The sequence below is a fragment of the Buteo buteo genome, chromosome 2 (assembly GCF_964188355.1).
Source record: "Buteo buteo chromosome 2, bButBut1.hap1.1, whole genome shotgun sequence".
NCBI lineage: Eukaryota > Metazoa > Chordata > Aves > Accipitriformes > Accipitridae > Buteo > Buteo buteo.
The window spans coordinates 24,158,301-24,173,129 of record NC_134172.1 but is presented as its reverse complement, the minus strand read 5'-3'; the positions used below and the strand labels follow the sequence as shown (position 1 = coordinate 24,173,129).

The window sequence follows — 14,829 nt, the reverse complement described above, 5'->3', positions numbered from 1 at the left end:
AGTATAGCCCTTAAGGTCTTTTTCATCAACCAGAGATTTTTTTTTGATTTTTTTTTTAATGTCCTGCACACACCGCCTTTCCACAGAAAAGCCTGTGCTGTCAGAGACAGATGGAAGGTTATTTTGGGCCTCACAGTAACTGTGGGGATTCTCTAGAAGTCATAGTGCTTACATCAGGAAGTCTGTAGAGCTTCATTGTTCTTTGTAGAGTCATGTTTCTACTCAAATGTGAAAATTTCACCTCCACCAATTTTCTGGGATTCAGTGATCGATGCCAATACCTGGAAATAAAATTAATAATGAGATTAAATAGTATTTTAAGTGTCAGCTTTACTTGCATCCATTTCTTGCTTTGCTCCTTCTCCTCTCCAAATTTGTTTCTAAGCAAGCCTGTATTATGTCTGTAAGAAGCCTGAGCAACAAAAGATAAGGAAAAGCTATATCCAAGCAATAGCTTTTAAACAGGCCTGCTATCACCATACTTTGAATCTAAGCAAATGCTTTTTATTACAGAATCAATAATCACAGGGCTTAACATTTTAGTACTTGCCATAGGCCTACCAATCTCACCATACTTAACATGGTAACATTTATTTTCTTGTACAGTCAGGACCCTCTGCTCATGTCTATGTAGCTTGTTGAAGGAGATCTCCTCTTCCTAGATCACTGTGCAACAGAACATCCATGGTTACTCTAACATAGCATGGCTGGTGGTTTTTTCCCCATCCTTCCTTACAGAAACTTACAGGACCTTTGGTGTTCATAGGTACAAACACAACTTCAAATGAAAAAGTATCCTGTCCTCCAGAAGGATAGACAGCTGAACTAATACTGCTGGAATTGAACTTTTCCCGTTAGAAATAAAATGCATTCCAAGCAAACAAAATTACACTTCATTACATACAACTCTTCTCACGTGATAGTTTTCCGATCTTTATCAAATGCCAATTAAATCCTCCCTTCTCCAGGAAAGATGAAAGTATTTCAAAAAAGCAAATCATACAATTCCCAGAAATGCTCTGCCATCTTTGGCAAGCAACCAGGTCAACAGGGAAGCATCCCAGCAGGGAAACAGGCCACTTGAAAAACACAGGTATACAATGTTGTCATTGCTAGTGGCTTCCACCAGAAGGTCAACAGAAACATCTATTAGTCTATTTAAGGCACGATAAACAAACCAAAATTAGATTTTAGTCTGAGAAGCTGTTTTATCCAAGGCACAGGGGGAGAAGGGGAGAGAAGCAGGGAGAAGCACAGGAGGGAGCAAGAGGGAAAGTGACAAAAGAGAACAACCCTGAAAAAACACTCAGGCCTTCAGGTTAGTCAAGGCTACAACATTTAGTTTCTTTGAATTTTATGTTTTTATTGTTTCTAGCCAACTACATAAAATATTCTTTAAAATGACTGCTATAGGAACCGATATTATTATGAACATCACTTAGGTTACCTGCAAGTGGCCACAGGCTTGGGGAGTACCACTCCAGCAGTGTAAACAGCCTGAAAAATTCCTTCCAGGTTTACTCTTCTGGTTATTTCCCGAATCAGTACAGGTGCTACCCGTTTAGATCTCAGTTTCTTATGGACACACAGAAAATTGATTTCTACCATTTTCTTCACACTAAAAGGACATTAAATAGTGGAAAAGTTACAAAGAGTTGCACATTGCATATTTTCATTTCCATAATTGTAATTTTCCATGTTGTAACAGAAGAATTTGAGGTAAAAATAAATTGACCTGTGACAAAGTACATCTGCAACAAATACTAACCTATGATACAGTGACTGCACTGGCAAATTGTGCAATATACAAGCTGTGTCTAAGCTGTTTGCAACACTCCTTTTCCAGAGCTCTATTGAGGCTTAACCAATTGCCTTACTTTAGAATGGCATCCAAGCACATGCTACATGGTATCATTAATACTTTATGATTGTCAGTGTATGAAGAGCTGGCCAAGGAAGTCCAGCTGACTGACTATCCTTTAAATACTTCCTAGTAGGATCAGAAAATTCTTTGTCATTATCTGTATCATCCATCAATAAGCAAATTCCTTACATATGTATTATTGGTCTTCATTGTAAGGAGCCCACAAGCTTTTTGGGGGGGAAGGATGACGAAGAGTAAGAAAAAAAGTCTCTGCTACATACACAGGATTCTTCTGACTCTTTATGGTCAGTGAGCCTCCTTCTCTCTTTTTAAGTTCTCTATGGCAATAGATACCAGTTTAAGATTTGTTTCATGGTGTTATCCTTTTACAAGTACAAAAGTAATGGTGCATTTTACCTGTCATAAATACGAATATTTGCAGGGATGGCACTTATGAATCCTACCAGTTTTTTGTTTGAAGACACTCTAACCCCACAGTGCCATTGGGGTAACCAGCCTGGAGGACGTAGTGCCCTAGAATTGATTACAGAAATAATTACAAATTACTGCCCAAGAAGATGTAATAACAACACCCTTCTTTGCACTCCAGCCAGAGCAGAATGTAGAACTTGCTACTCACCACAGAAGAAATTCAGGTGAATAATCAAACCTAAACATATTATCATCATCTTCCACGTAATTCTCATTTAACAGTGTGTATAACTCCTTCAGCTGAAAACACACACAAAAAAATCCAAAGATTTATCCACACACATCAATCAGAATAAACTTCAATAATTTTAGATACATATAAAAATTGTTTTACTTACAACTTCAGCATTGCTAAGATCCAGTGTGTCCCACATAAAACCTTGTGGCAAAGAATATGGCTCTAGGCGGACATTGTCCTTATCTGGTTCGATTGCACCGTGTGAAGTTATAACTTCATCTTTTGAGGGAGAAGGAGGAAAAAAATTAAAAAACACAAACCAAAAGAACAGTTACATTGCTAGCTTTCCTTATAGTTCTCAAAACTGCATTTAACTCACAACATGTATTTTCTCATAATTACATGACAGGAACATGAAACTTTTAAAATTTTGAAAAAAAATTATAGTATTAGCTTATACTACTCATTCTCACAGATTGCATTCAGACTAATGACCATCTCATCAGAATATCTATAGATAAACACAAAACAGCTCTACCTCAACTGAGACCCAGTATTTTGTAACACAGGACAGCAGACAGCAATTTATCAGCACATGCACAGCATTTAGCCAGCCACAAGATCCACAGTCTCATCATGAGAAAGATGTACTCACAGCTAACAAGCTACGGCTCGGATCCTGTTCACCACTGACTTGAACAGACCTGAACTCAACAGGATTATTCAGGAGCAGTGGCATGGCAAAGCCAGGGCATTTAAGGGAAGCTGGTGAAATGTGAAATTTGTTCCTAAAATCCTACATGAAAGCATGCTTTCATCTCTTCCCTTACTTTACAACTCTGGTCCCTCAGCATATAGCTATAAACAGAAGCTGTTCCTCTTCTATGGAGCAGCACCTGCCAAATAACAGAATCATAGAATCATTTAGGTTGGAAAAGACCTTTAAGATCATCAAGTCCAACTGTGCATCTAATGCTGCCAGGTCTACCACTAAACCATGTCCCCAAGTGCCATATCTACACATCTTTTAAATACCTCCAGGGATGGTGACTCAACCGCTTCCCTGGGCAGCCTGTTCCAATGCTTGACAACCCTTTCAGGAAAGAAATTTTTTCTAATATCCAATCTAAACCTCCCCTGGCGCAACTTGAGGCCATTTCCTCTCATCCTATCACTAGTTACTTGATAGAAGAGACCAACACTCACCTCGCTGTAGAGAGCGATAAGGTCTCCCCTCAGCCTCCTTTTCTCCAGACTAAACAACCCCAATTCCCTCAGCCATTCCTCATGAGACTTGTGCTCAGGGCCCTTCACCAGCTTTGTTGCCCTTCCCTGGACACGGTCCAGCACCTCAATGTCTTTCCTGTAGTGAGGGGCCCAAAACTGAACACAGCACTCGAGGTGCGGCCTCACCAGTGCCCAGTACAGGGGGACAACCACCTCCCTGCTCCTGCTGGCCACACTATTTCTGATACAGGCCAGGATACTATTGGCCTTCTTGGCCACCTGGGCACACTGCTGGCCCACATTCAGCCAGGTGTCAAGCAAGACCCCCCAGGTCCTTTTCCCCCAGGCAGCTTTCCAGTCACTGTTCCCCAAGCCTGTAATGTTGCACGGGGTTGTTGTGACCCAAGTGCAGGACCTGGCACTTGGCCTTGTTGAACCCCATACAAGCAGCCTCAGCCCATCAATCCAGCCTGTCCAGATCCCTCTGTAGAGCCTTCCTACCCTCGAACAGATCAACGCTCCTGCCCAACTTGGTGTCATCCGCAAACTTACGGAGGGTGCACTTGATCCCCTCGTCCAGATCATTGATAAAGAGAACTCATATAGAGCTGGCCCCAATACTGAGCCCTGGGGAACACCACTTGTGACTGGCCACCAACTGGATTTAACTCCATTCACCACAACTCTTTTGAGCTTGGCCATCCAGCCAGTTTTTTACCCAGCCAAGAGTATGCCCATCCAAGCCATGAGCAGCCAGTTTTTCCAGGAGAATGCTGTGGGAAACGGTGTCAAAGGCTTCACTAAAGTCCAGGTAAACAACATCTACAGCCTTTCCCTCATCCACTAAACAGGTCACCTTGTCATAGAAGGAAATCAGGTTGGTCAGGCAGGACCTGCCTTTCATAAACCCAGGCTGACTGGGCCTGATCACCTGGTTGTCCTGTACGTGCTGTGTGATGGCACTCAGGATGATCCGCTCCATAACCTTCCCCGGCACCAAGGTCAGACTGACAGGCCTGTAGTTCCCCAGATCCTCCTTCCTGCCCTCCTTGTAGATGAGCGTCACATTTGCTAACCTCCAGTCAACTGGGACCTCCCTGGTTAGCCAGGACTGCTGATAAATGATTAAAAGTGTCTTGGTGAGCACTTCTGCCAGCTCCCTCAGTACCCTTGGGTGGACCACATCCAGCCCCATAGACCTGTGTGTGTCTAAGTGGTGTAGCAGGTCACTAACCATTTCCCTTTGGATTATGGGGGGGTTTATTCTGCTCCCTGTCTTCCAGCTCAGTGGGCTGGATACCCCAAGAATAACTGGCCTTACTATTAAAGACTGAGGCAAAGGCGGCATTAAGTACCTCAGCCTTTTCCTCATCCTTTGTCACTATGTTTCCCCCCACATCCCATAAAGGACAGAGATTCTCTTTAGCCCTCCTTTTGCTGATAATGTATTTATCGAAGCATTATTTTATTGTCTTTTATGGTACTAGCCAGATTAAGTTCTAGTTGGGCTTTGGCCCTTCTAATTTTCTCCCTGCATAACCTCATCCTTGTAGTCCTCCCGAGTTGCGTGCCCCTTCTTCCAAAGGCCATAAACTCTTTTTTTTCTCCTGAGTTCCAGCCAAAGCTCTTTGTTCAGCCAGGCTGGTCTTCTTTCCTGCCAGCTCGTCTTTCGGCACATGGGGATGGCCTGCTCCTACGCCTTTAAGATTTCCTTCTTCAGGAACGTCCAGCCTTCCTGCACCCCTTTGCCCTTCAGGACTGCCTCCCAAGGGACTCTGTCAACCAGGCTCCTAAACAGGCCAAAATCTGCCTTCTGGGAGTCACAGAATCATAGAATGAATGATAGAACGGTTTGGGTTCAAAAGTACCTTAAAGATCATCTAGTTCCAACCACCCTACCATAGGCAAGGATATCTCCCACTAGATCAGGTTGCTCAAAGCCTCATCCAACCTGGCCTTGAACACTTCCAGGGAGGGGGCATACACAACTTCTCTGGGCAACCTGTTCCAGCATCTCACCACCCTCACAGTCAAAAATTTCTTCCTAATATCTAATCTAAATCTACGCTCTTTCAGTTTAAAACCATTACCCCTCATTTTATCACTACACTCCCTGGTAAAGAGTCCCTCCCCATCTTTCCTGTAGGTCCCCTTTAAGTACTAGAAGGGTGCTATAAGGTCTCCCCAGAGCCTTCTCTTCTGCAGGCTGAACAACCCCAGCTCTCAGCCTGTCCTCATAGGAAAGGTGCTCCAGCCCGCTGATCATCTTCATGGCCCTCCTCTGGACTCATTCCAACAGGTTCACATCTTTCTTATGTTGGGGGCCCCAGGACTGAACACAGTACTCTGGGTGGGGTCTCACAAGAATGGAGTAGAGAGGGAGAATCATGTCCCTTGACCTGCTAGCCACACTTCCTTTGATGCAGCCCAGGATACGGTTAGTTTTCTGGGCTGCGAGCACACGTTGCTAGCTCATATTCACTTTTTCATCCACTATTACCCCCAAGTCCTTCTCCACGGGGCTGCTCTCATTCCACTCATTGCCCAGCCTGTATTTGTGCTTGGGATTGCCCAAACTCATGTGCAGGACCTTACACTTGGCCTTATTGAACCTCATGAGGTTCACACGGGCCCAACCCTCAAGTCTGTCAAGGTCCCTCTGGATGGCATCCCATCCCTCCAGCATGTCAACTGCACCACACAGCTTGGTGTCATCAGCAAACTTGCTGAGGGTGCACTCAATCCCTCCATCCATGTCACCAACAAAGATCCAAGTGGCCAACAAAAGTCCAAGGATGCAGTTCTGCTAACGCCCTCCTTCTCCAAGAATGTAAAACTCTGTCATTTCCTGATTGTTGTGCCCAAGATGGCCTCCAACCATCACATCACTCACAAGTTCTTCTCTGTTCACCGACAACAGGTCCAGTGGGGCACCTTTGCTAGTTGGCTCACTCACCAACTGTGTCAGGAAGTTATCTTCCACACACTCCAGGAACCTCCTAGACTGTTTCCTCTCCGCTGTATTGTATTTCCAGCTGACATCTGGTAAGCTGAAGTCCCCCGCGAGAACAAGGGCTAGCGATTGTGAGACTTCTCACAGCTGCTTACAGAATATTTCACCTGCCTCTTGATCCTGTTTGGGTGGTCTGTAACAGACTCCCACCACGATATCTGCCTTGTTGGCCTTCCCCCTGATTCTCAGCCATACACACTCAACCCTATTGTCACCATCATCAAGCTCTAGATAGTCAAGTGTTCCTTTGTAGTATGAACTTTCCCCAAATGACGTGCAATCCTCACAAATAGTTATGGCCTGCTGTCCAGTTTGGAAGGTCATCATACCAGCACTTTTATGCAAACTCTGGAAAGTATCAACAGCCTAAACATTACTGCCACTACATGGCAGACTTGCCTAACTGAAGAACCTACTGCTAACAACCTTAACTAGAAGGCAGAAGGAGTCTGAAGTTAATTTAATGCAAAGATCCCTAGAGCTATTTCCTGAATCAACAGATGATTTTTTTCTACCTAAACATATCCAGCATATCAAATAGTGAAGACTTCCCAATACGTTCATTCAGCAGATAAAGGAAAAACTACAAGAAGGACAGGGGAAAAAAAAAAATTCCGATAGGATCAAGAAGCAATTCATAAATACTGTTGAACAAAACCTCTGCTGGCCAAATTCAACAAAACATATTTCTACTGAACACCACTAACAAATCATTTTTAGAGCAAATGTATTGGTCCTTTTAGGCTGGCAAGTGACAGACTCTCATCTAGAAGTGCTGTAAGATACATTGACTAACCTGAACTGAACTCCTGGAACTGCTGCGCAGACACCTGAACTAGGTCTGAAAAAGCTTTGTTATGGCCAGAGTAATTTTTTGATTTACACATCAACTTAATTCAGCTAGGCTCTTCCTCCACCTAGGCAGGATTACTGTGACAATTATTACCATTAGTTTACAGAGGTATCTGGGTAGAGTTTGTGTAGAGAAGAGCCAGGGCAGGTCAGTTCAATCCAGTGGAAAATACTGCATCTAGGAACTCTGCTCTGGACTTCTCTATGCAAGGAAGTCAGGGAGAAATGAGATCACTGTGGATTAAACTATAGAAATGGATTAATATGAAATGCTGCCCTGTGGAGAGAGAGAGCAGAGTGCTCCTGTGCTTTAGACTCTCCCTTATTTCTGCTTATTCTACACCAGTCTCCAATGCCATGGAGAGACATCTGCAGAACAGAACAATGACAGCTTTTGCACTGAGACTGCTTTACTTGTGGGGTCCCCAAGTTTTGTTGGCACTGAAAAGCTACAACTGGTTAACTTGAAGATAATGAAGTGGGAAGAAGAAAGTTCAGAAAGCAATTCAGAAAAAGGAAGACAGTCAGCAACTACCTTCTCCAACAAAGACTAAGATTTACCAACTGTGTTATCAGGGATCAGATCAGTATAAAAAGTAATCTGCCAAATTCCTCACAAAATTAAAGGCAAGGAGAGGTCACCTCACCATCTCACTTGATACCAAGAACAGAGAACAGACTCTGTGAAAGCATGTCTTCAAGATAGTATACATTGTGGAGGAAGCACGTGTGAACACTTCTACTGCTGTGTGTTCACACATGACAGAAGTGCCATTATCCACTTAAAGCTGCATGAAAACAGTGTAACCTACAGCAGGAGAGTCATTCTCTCTGTGATAGCAAATCTATTTATGGAAAAAAAAAAATCAAGGGAAAGTAAATAAATAAATATAATCAAAGTTTACTCTTTGTCACCACTTAGGTTCTTATTTTCCCTGAAGTGGAAAGGACTTCTATGTTCTGTTGTTCAAGAGTTCAGACTTAAAATATACAAAGGAATGCTATTTCAATAGCATTTCCCATTTTTTTAGAGAGCATCAGAATGAGATTTATTAACACCGTACTTTGTTGCATATCATTGGGGGGGGGGGGAAGCACCTTCCTAGAGAACATTAAGAATTCCACATAAACTACAGAAAAGATTAAGGATCTCTACTGCAGACAGTCCAACTCACAGCTGTTTTGGAGAACATGCCACACAGCTGGCACACATTCTTTTAGTGGTCAGTAAGACAGATCTTATGCCCAGGTCCAGTTATACTTACTAAGTTTAGGTACAGGTTGCGTATCCCAAAACTGGTATTTACGTTTGGTAGCCTCATCAATATTCTTTGCTGGGCCCTGGCATGCAGAGAGCAGCTCCATCGCTCTCTGGATGTCTTGAAGCTTCTGCATTGGAATGGCTGGATTCTGGACACAGAGACAAACAGAAGAGGAAGCTTATTGAGTACATTTACTTTGAACAAGTTGTACCAACATGCTCATTTATTTTACTGTTACATGTTCTTTCTTCTCATCATGGTTAGTTTAGGTATAACCTCTGGAGGCAGGAGTGTGGAAAGTTAGGTGGGCAACAGACAAGCAACTTCACAAGATACTTAATGGTTTTGAGTAGCGCTTGCATTTAACCATGAAACTTCAGTGTTAACACATTTAACACAAATACTGCAGCATTAAGGCAGGATACCAGTATCACAATAAAAAGCTTCTTATATTCCCTGCCCTGTGAAATACAATAAAACAGCAAAAAGCACATCAGCTTAGACATCTAACAATCTAAAGATACCACTGGTACACAGAGATGTTTGAAGTTGTACTTTACACATACAATATAAAATAATATTTAAATTCACTATGGTTCAGTATTTCAGATACACTGTACTGCTACAAATATCCACTTTTTAACCTTAGTTATATTGTATCTGCCTTCTGTTAGCTTGCAATTATTATAGTAGGTACCCTTCTGCATTGTATCGTATGTAGTTGACCATCTTGCCACTAATGCCAACTGTGCCAACACTTACAACTGAAGCTAATTTTAACTGATAGAAGCAGACTGACAAAATAAACCAATTTTCCACTTAAAAGTTGAAAAATCTGTTCTATAAAGTTATTTGAAAAGCATAAAACCTAAGGCTAAGCATTTCTAAACTGAGCTCTTACACCCTCACTTTTGATCACTCTGAGTAAGTGTAACTGGAACGAAAATTTTACCCGCATAGGAAAGTACAGAGGAATAATAGTAACAGACTTCTAAATCTAAAGGGATCTTCCTCTCTCTCTTTTTTAATTTATTTACTTGTTTTGTTTCGTTATCCCCCAAATTGCAAGTCCTGTTCTGAGGCGTACTAACAGCATGCCCGTGTTCCAGTTTTCCCAGACTGCAGTGCAAAAAATACATCTGAAGGAATAGTCTCAAATGCATTGGAAAATTTCAAGCAATTCTGCATCAAGCCAGATGTGGCTTTTTTTTTTTTTACTGAGTATCAATGGATCACTATTTCCGTATTTCATCTTTCTACAAATTATGTGTTGAAAAACCACCAAAAATTACATGTAATAATGATGTAAAGCTTCATTTGGATGGGCATCTCCCTCTAATATTCTCAGCCACAGAAGGAGTAAAACTCCCTGCATGTAGCTCACGCAGGCCATCATTTTTATTTATAATAAAAACTTGTACTCTCTAAATATTATGCAATTTCTTTCATTATTTTAAGTATTGTGAAATTTTACCTGTGAGCATGCTTTAAACACCTGTCATCTGAGTAGTTATGAAATAACATATTTATACTCTTTAGAGCAACACAATTGCAGCATAAAAAAAACCCTACCCTATTTCTAGATCCAGATTACAGTGACATAAATTACTTTTCTCAACTGTCAATTTGTCTATTACAAACTGGCCTGATATAAATACTTCTAATGCCACTAGATAAATTCTGAAATCATACATAAATATTGACATACTGTAATTTAATTTGTATGTTTATTTTAAGTCTCTAATTTTTTTTCTACATTATGAAGAAGAAAACAGAAAATCTAAAAAAAAGATATTAGGTTCTAAAAAGATCTTACTAGCATATGTAAAGTAAAAAGTTCATGTTCTGGTACCAAATACAACATGGCTAGGGACATCAGAAGGAATCTCCTTTCCTTTCAAAATGTTCAGAGATCAGCCTTGCTAAGAAGTTTACTCGCAACCCTTTTTGTTTTCCTTTAATGGAAAGCAAGAAAAACCTATACAGAACTTCACATCAATTAGAAAGAAGAGTGATTTTGTTTAATTTCAGTTTAGGGGAAATATCTCTTCACAGCACAAGACGGCACTGTTGTGCAACAGGGCTGAGGTATGGAATGCTTTTTTTGCCTCTGTTTTGGTGACAAGTTCTGACCTCAGACCTTTGATGACCCTCAGCTTTGTAGCACAGTCTGTGAGACTCCCATTAACCACAGCAGGAGAGAAAATTAGGGATCACTTAGCAAACTAATCATGGACAGGTCCATAAGAACTGAACAGATGCATCTGAGGGTGCCAAGGGAGCTGGCTGATGTTACTGCAACAAGCACCTATCAAGTTTAAAAGGTTAGAGCAATTGGTGGAGGTTTCTTATGAATGGAAAAAGGGAAATGTCACACCCATCTTCAAGAAGGCAAGGGGGAAGAGGATTTTGAGAACTCAGAGGTCAATACTGTTTAACAATCTGGATGTGACAAAGAGTGCTTTCTCTGCAAGTGCATAGATGATACCTAGTTGGGAAGAATGGTTGATATGCTGGACAGCAGAGCTGCTATTCAAAGCTACTTTGACAGGCTGGAAACAGAAGCTTCATGAAGTTTGACAAAGGCAAATACAAAGTCCTGCATCTGGGACAGAAAAAAGCAGAGGCCAACATGGACTGGCTAGGAAGTAGCTCTGCAGAAAAGAACTTGGAGGTCCTGGTGGGCAGAGAGCTGAACATGAGTCAGCAGTTTGCTGCCCAGCAAAGGACAGCTGCATGCTGGGTTTTACCAGTAAGACTGTCCAGCAAGTCTTACCCTTTATCCGGCACCCCTGAGATCGCATCTCACAGTTTTGGGCTCCCCATTAGAAAGAAAACATTGACATACTGGAGCGAGTTCAATGGAGGGCCACCAAGATGATCAGGGTGCTGAAGCACATGACGTACAAGCAGAAGATGAGAGACCTTGGTTTGTTCAGCCTTAAGAAGAGAAGGTTAAGGGAGTAAGAGAAATCTCATTGCTGCCTAATGGGAGGATGTAAAGAAAACTGAGCCATGTCTTTTCAGAGGAGCACAATGATAGGATAAGAAACAATGGACAAAAGTTGCGAACCAGCAAACCAGCAAAATCCATTTAGATATAAGGAATTACTATTTTTTTTAACCACAAGTGTAGTCAAACACTGGAATAGGTTGCCCACCGAGGTTGTGGAGTTTTCATCCTTGGAGAACCAACAACCTGATCTAGGCCTGAGCAGCCTGATCTAGCTGGATCTGCTCTAAGCAGGAGGTTGGTCGAAAGATCTCCAGAGGTCTCTTCCAACCTAAGTTATTCTGTGACTATGTTGTGTAGGCCACTAGTGACTACAGTAATGACTGACAATATTGCAGATCTGGCAAGCTTCGTTTATGTCAGTGTGGACAGTCTACATCACTGGGACTTGTAATGGGGAGAGATTAAAGTCTTGTGAGACGGGCAGTGAAGTGTGCTAAAGGTCATCATAAGCATAACGTGCTAACAAGCATTTATTGCTGTGGTTACACTCATTCCAGTGTTCAAAAAGTCCAATATCACAAATAAGAGAGGGAGAAGCCAAGATGACTTGCTGTTCTGTTTTTCTCCAGACTGGTACATCTGTTTACGAACTCACCTGACTTCAAAGTCTTTTTTCAAAATAATTTTCAATGAGTTCAGAAGCCCCACTGAGTATTACCTGATGATCCTGCATATATTCTCTTAGTAAGGTGTATAATGTCAGTTTCCTCTGAAATATTTTGTAAACTTCTTTTCAACAAAGAGCAAGCAAATGCTAAGAGCCTTTTTTTCCTATAATATATTTCACATAGCACAAGGAATACAGAATCTAAATATCACTTGAGTAGCAGAGAAAATAAATATACTTCTCCATACTGACCCAGATCAGCAGTCTAAGATGCTGTCAAAAAATCTGAAACAGGAAAGTTGTCCAAGACAGAGAAACTCATCTACTTATCAGTGTGTATACCTGGAACACAGCAGAGAAGGCAACTCCCCCCCCCCCCCCAGGCAACACTGATGCACTTGCAACTAGAGAAAAGTGGAAGCCATATCAGAACAGTAAAATGGTTTAGCTGCCTAGAGCTTGAGAGAAAGACTTAAATAAGACCTTTTATTTTATGCCAATAAAAGAGAAGGTTTTGTAACATTGCTAACAAACTGGCTAAACTTCTTGTGACAGTAAAATAATCACAAAGAGTGGCATCCTAAGTACACAACTTAGAACAAGGACAGGCTTCCACATTTGCAAAACACATCATGCTAGAGAAATGGTGTGCAAGACTGCAAGGTGCTCAGGACCAAAATCTTGCATATGAAAACAAAAAAAAGTGAAGCAGCTTCCTTTTAATGCAATAGAGGCAACATATGGAACAGTAAGCTTGGTCAGCAGGGAACCAAGGAACTCCCAGGACACCATGGCAATGAACTATGTCTTTATGTTAACATTAAAACTGACTTCACTCCAATTGTGAAAGAGTTTGAGGTTACTTGGTCATCACTTGCAAACAGTCCTCTTGTATTAGCAATTCATGCCACCTGCTTTACAGAAACACAGTATCAAAACATGTGGTGAAATCAGAAGTACTTAAGATGTCTCTACATATTTTAAAGTGTCCCCTGTGCCAAGTGTGCCTGTTCAAAGCAATGGGGGTGACACAGAGAATATCTAAAGGGACAACACAAAATCTATCAGTATGTTAATGAGCTAGAACACAACTTTTTTCCCTAAAATTAGTTGGTAGCCCCAATGTACTTGACAAATCTTACAGAATGAATAGTACTACTGGTACAACAGTGTAATTTACTCCACATTAATCTGATAAAGCAAATAAAACTACTTCAACAGTCTCAATGGTCCATAAACTTTCATATCATCATGTTATAAACTTCAGTTCTCAGGCTCAGATTTCTCTTGAGATAAAAACTGTATGTTAAAAAGCCACCACATCCTATTATTCACCATGCATTCACATGGTACTCAAAAGCACCCAGACAATGCTATTTTGTCACAAAGCCCACAAAGACTGTACATCCCTCATATAATTCTGCATTCTTATTTACAGCAGAGGCCTTTCAGATGGCAGTTTCTTCAGTCTTTATCTCCATGTTAGAGATTACTGCATTTTATGTAAGATGACATGCTGCTTGTTTGCCCAAATGAGACTCTGGTTAGCACAGCAAGTACACCTTCTTCCCTCCTACTGCTGATGCACACCATGAGATAGCATTACGCTGTACAAGTTATTGAAACTGCACTAAGCCAAGTTAGATGGTGGCTAAATTAAAGGCAATTCCCAAACACAAAATCTATTTAAAAGCATTACCACTGCAGATTAAGATTCCCTGTGATGAAGCTGTCACTAGCCTGAGTTCTAGCTGCTGGAATAGAAAGACAAAACACCTCCTCCTCTGCTTTTCTCAGAGTACACCACCGTGGTGGTGACGCCGACTCTCCAGCTAACTTCATACAGTCTGCAAACACCAGGTCTTACCTTGCTTCTGTCTCTGTTCAGGACAGTAGCCATTTGTTTAATTCTGACGTGTTAAGGCAGAACTACCAACTCGCTTTTACAAAAAGCAACACACAAATTAAAATTAAATTAGAAAGCAAGCACAAATTAAAACAGAACCAGGCTCTCACTTTTGAAGGCTGTTGAATTTTAATCTCCTGGGAGTCAGACGCAGAATCTGATTTGGTGCCTCCAGAATTTGGTTTCTCCTTTTTTCTCTTCTGCTTCTTTTTCTTCTTCTTCGCTCCCAAATCCCCTCCAGGACTTCTGCCAGAGATTCAGAGAATGTGCAATGAGAAAAATCAACATCACCAAGATTAAAATTAAAAAAAAGTTAAATATGGAAAAGCCAGCATTTTAATATGAAAAAATCTAACAGCAGCTTGAATCTGAAGAAAAGGCAGGGGAAAGGAAGGAAGGGGGGAACTGAGAG

General features: G+C 41.4%; 1 protein-coding gene across 2 annotated transcripts in view; it reads right to left on the bottom strand.

The window, feature by feature from the left end:
- The window catches only part of NMT2 (N-myristoyltransferase 2), a 40,640-nt gene that overhangs the window by 17,660 nt on the left and 8,151 nt on the right, over positions 1–14,829 (bottom strand). For both annotated transcript variants that reach the window (XM_075048596.1, XM_075048587.1), the window contains exons 2-8: positions 14,528–14,663; positions 8,892–9,036; positions 2,695–2,813; positions 2,505–2,596; positions 2,282–2,398; positions 1,448–1,618; positions 173–281 (exon numbers count right to left, since the gene is read on the bottom strand). In XM_075048596.1, the coding sequence (XP_074904697.1) occupies positions 173–281; positions 1,448–1,618; positions 2,282–2,398; positions 2,505–2,596; positions 2,695–2,813; positions 8,892–9,036; positions 14,528–14,663 (889 nt within the window). The remainder of the gene's footprint in view (positions 1–172; positions 282–1,447; positions 1,619–2,281; positions 2,399–2,504; positions 2,597–2,694; positions 2,814–8,891; positions 9,037–14,527; positions 14,664–14,829) is intronic.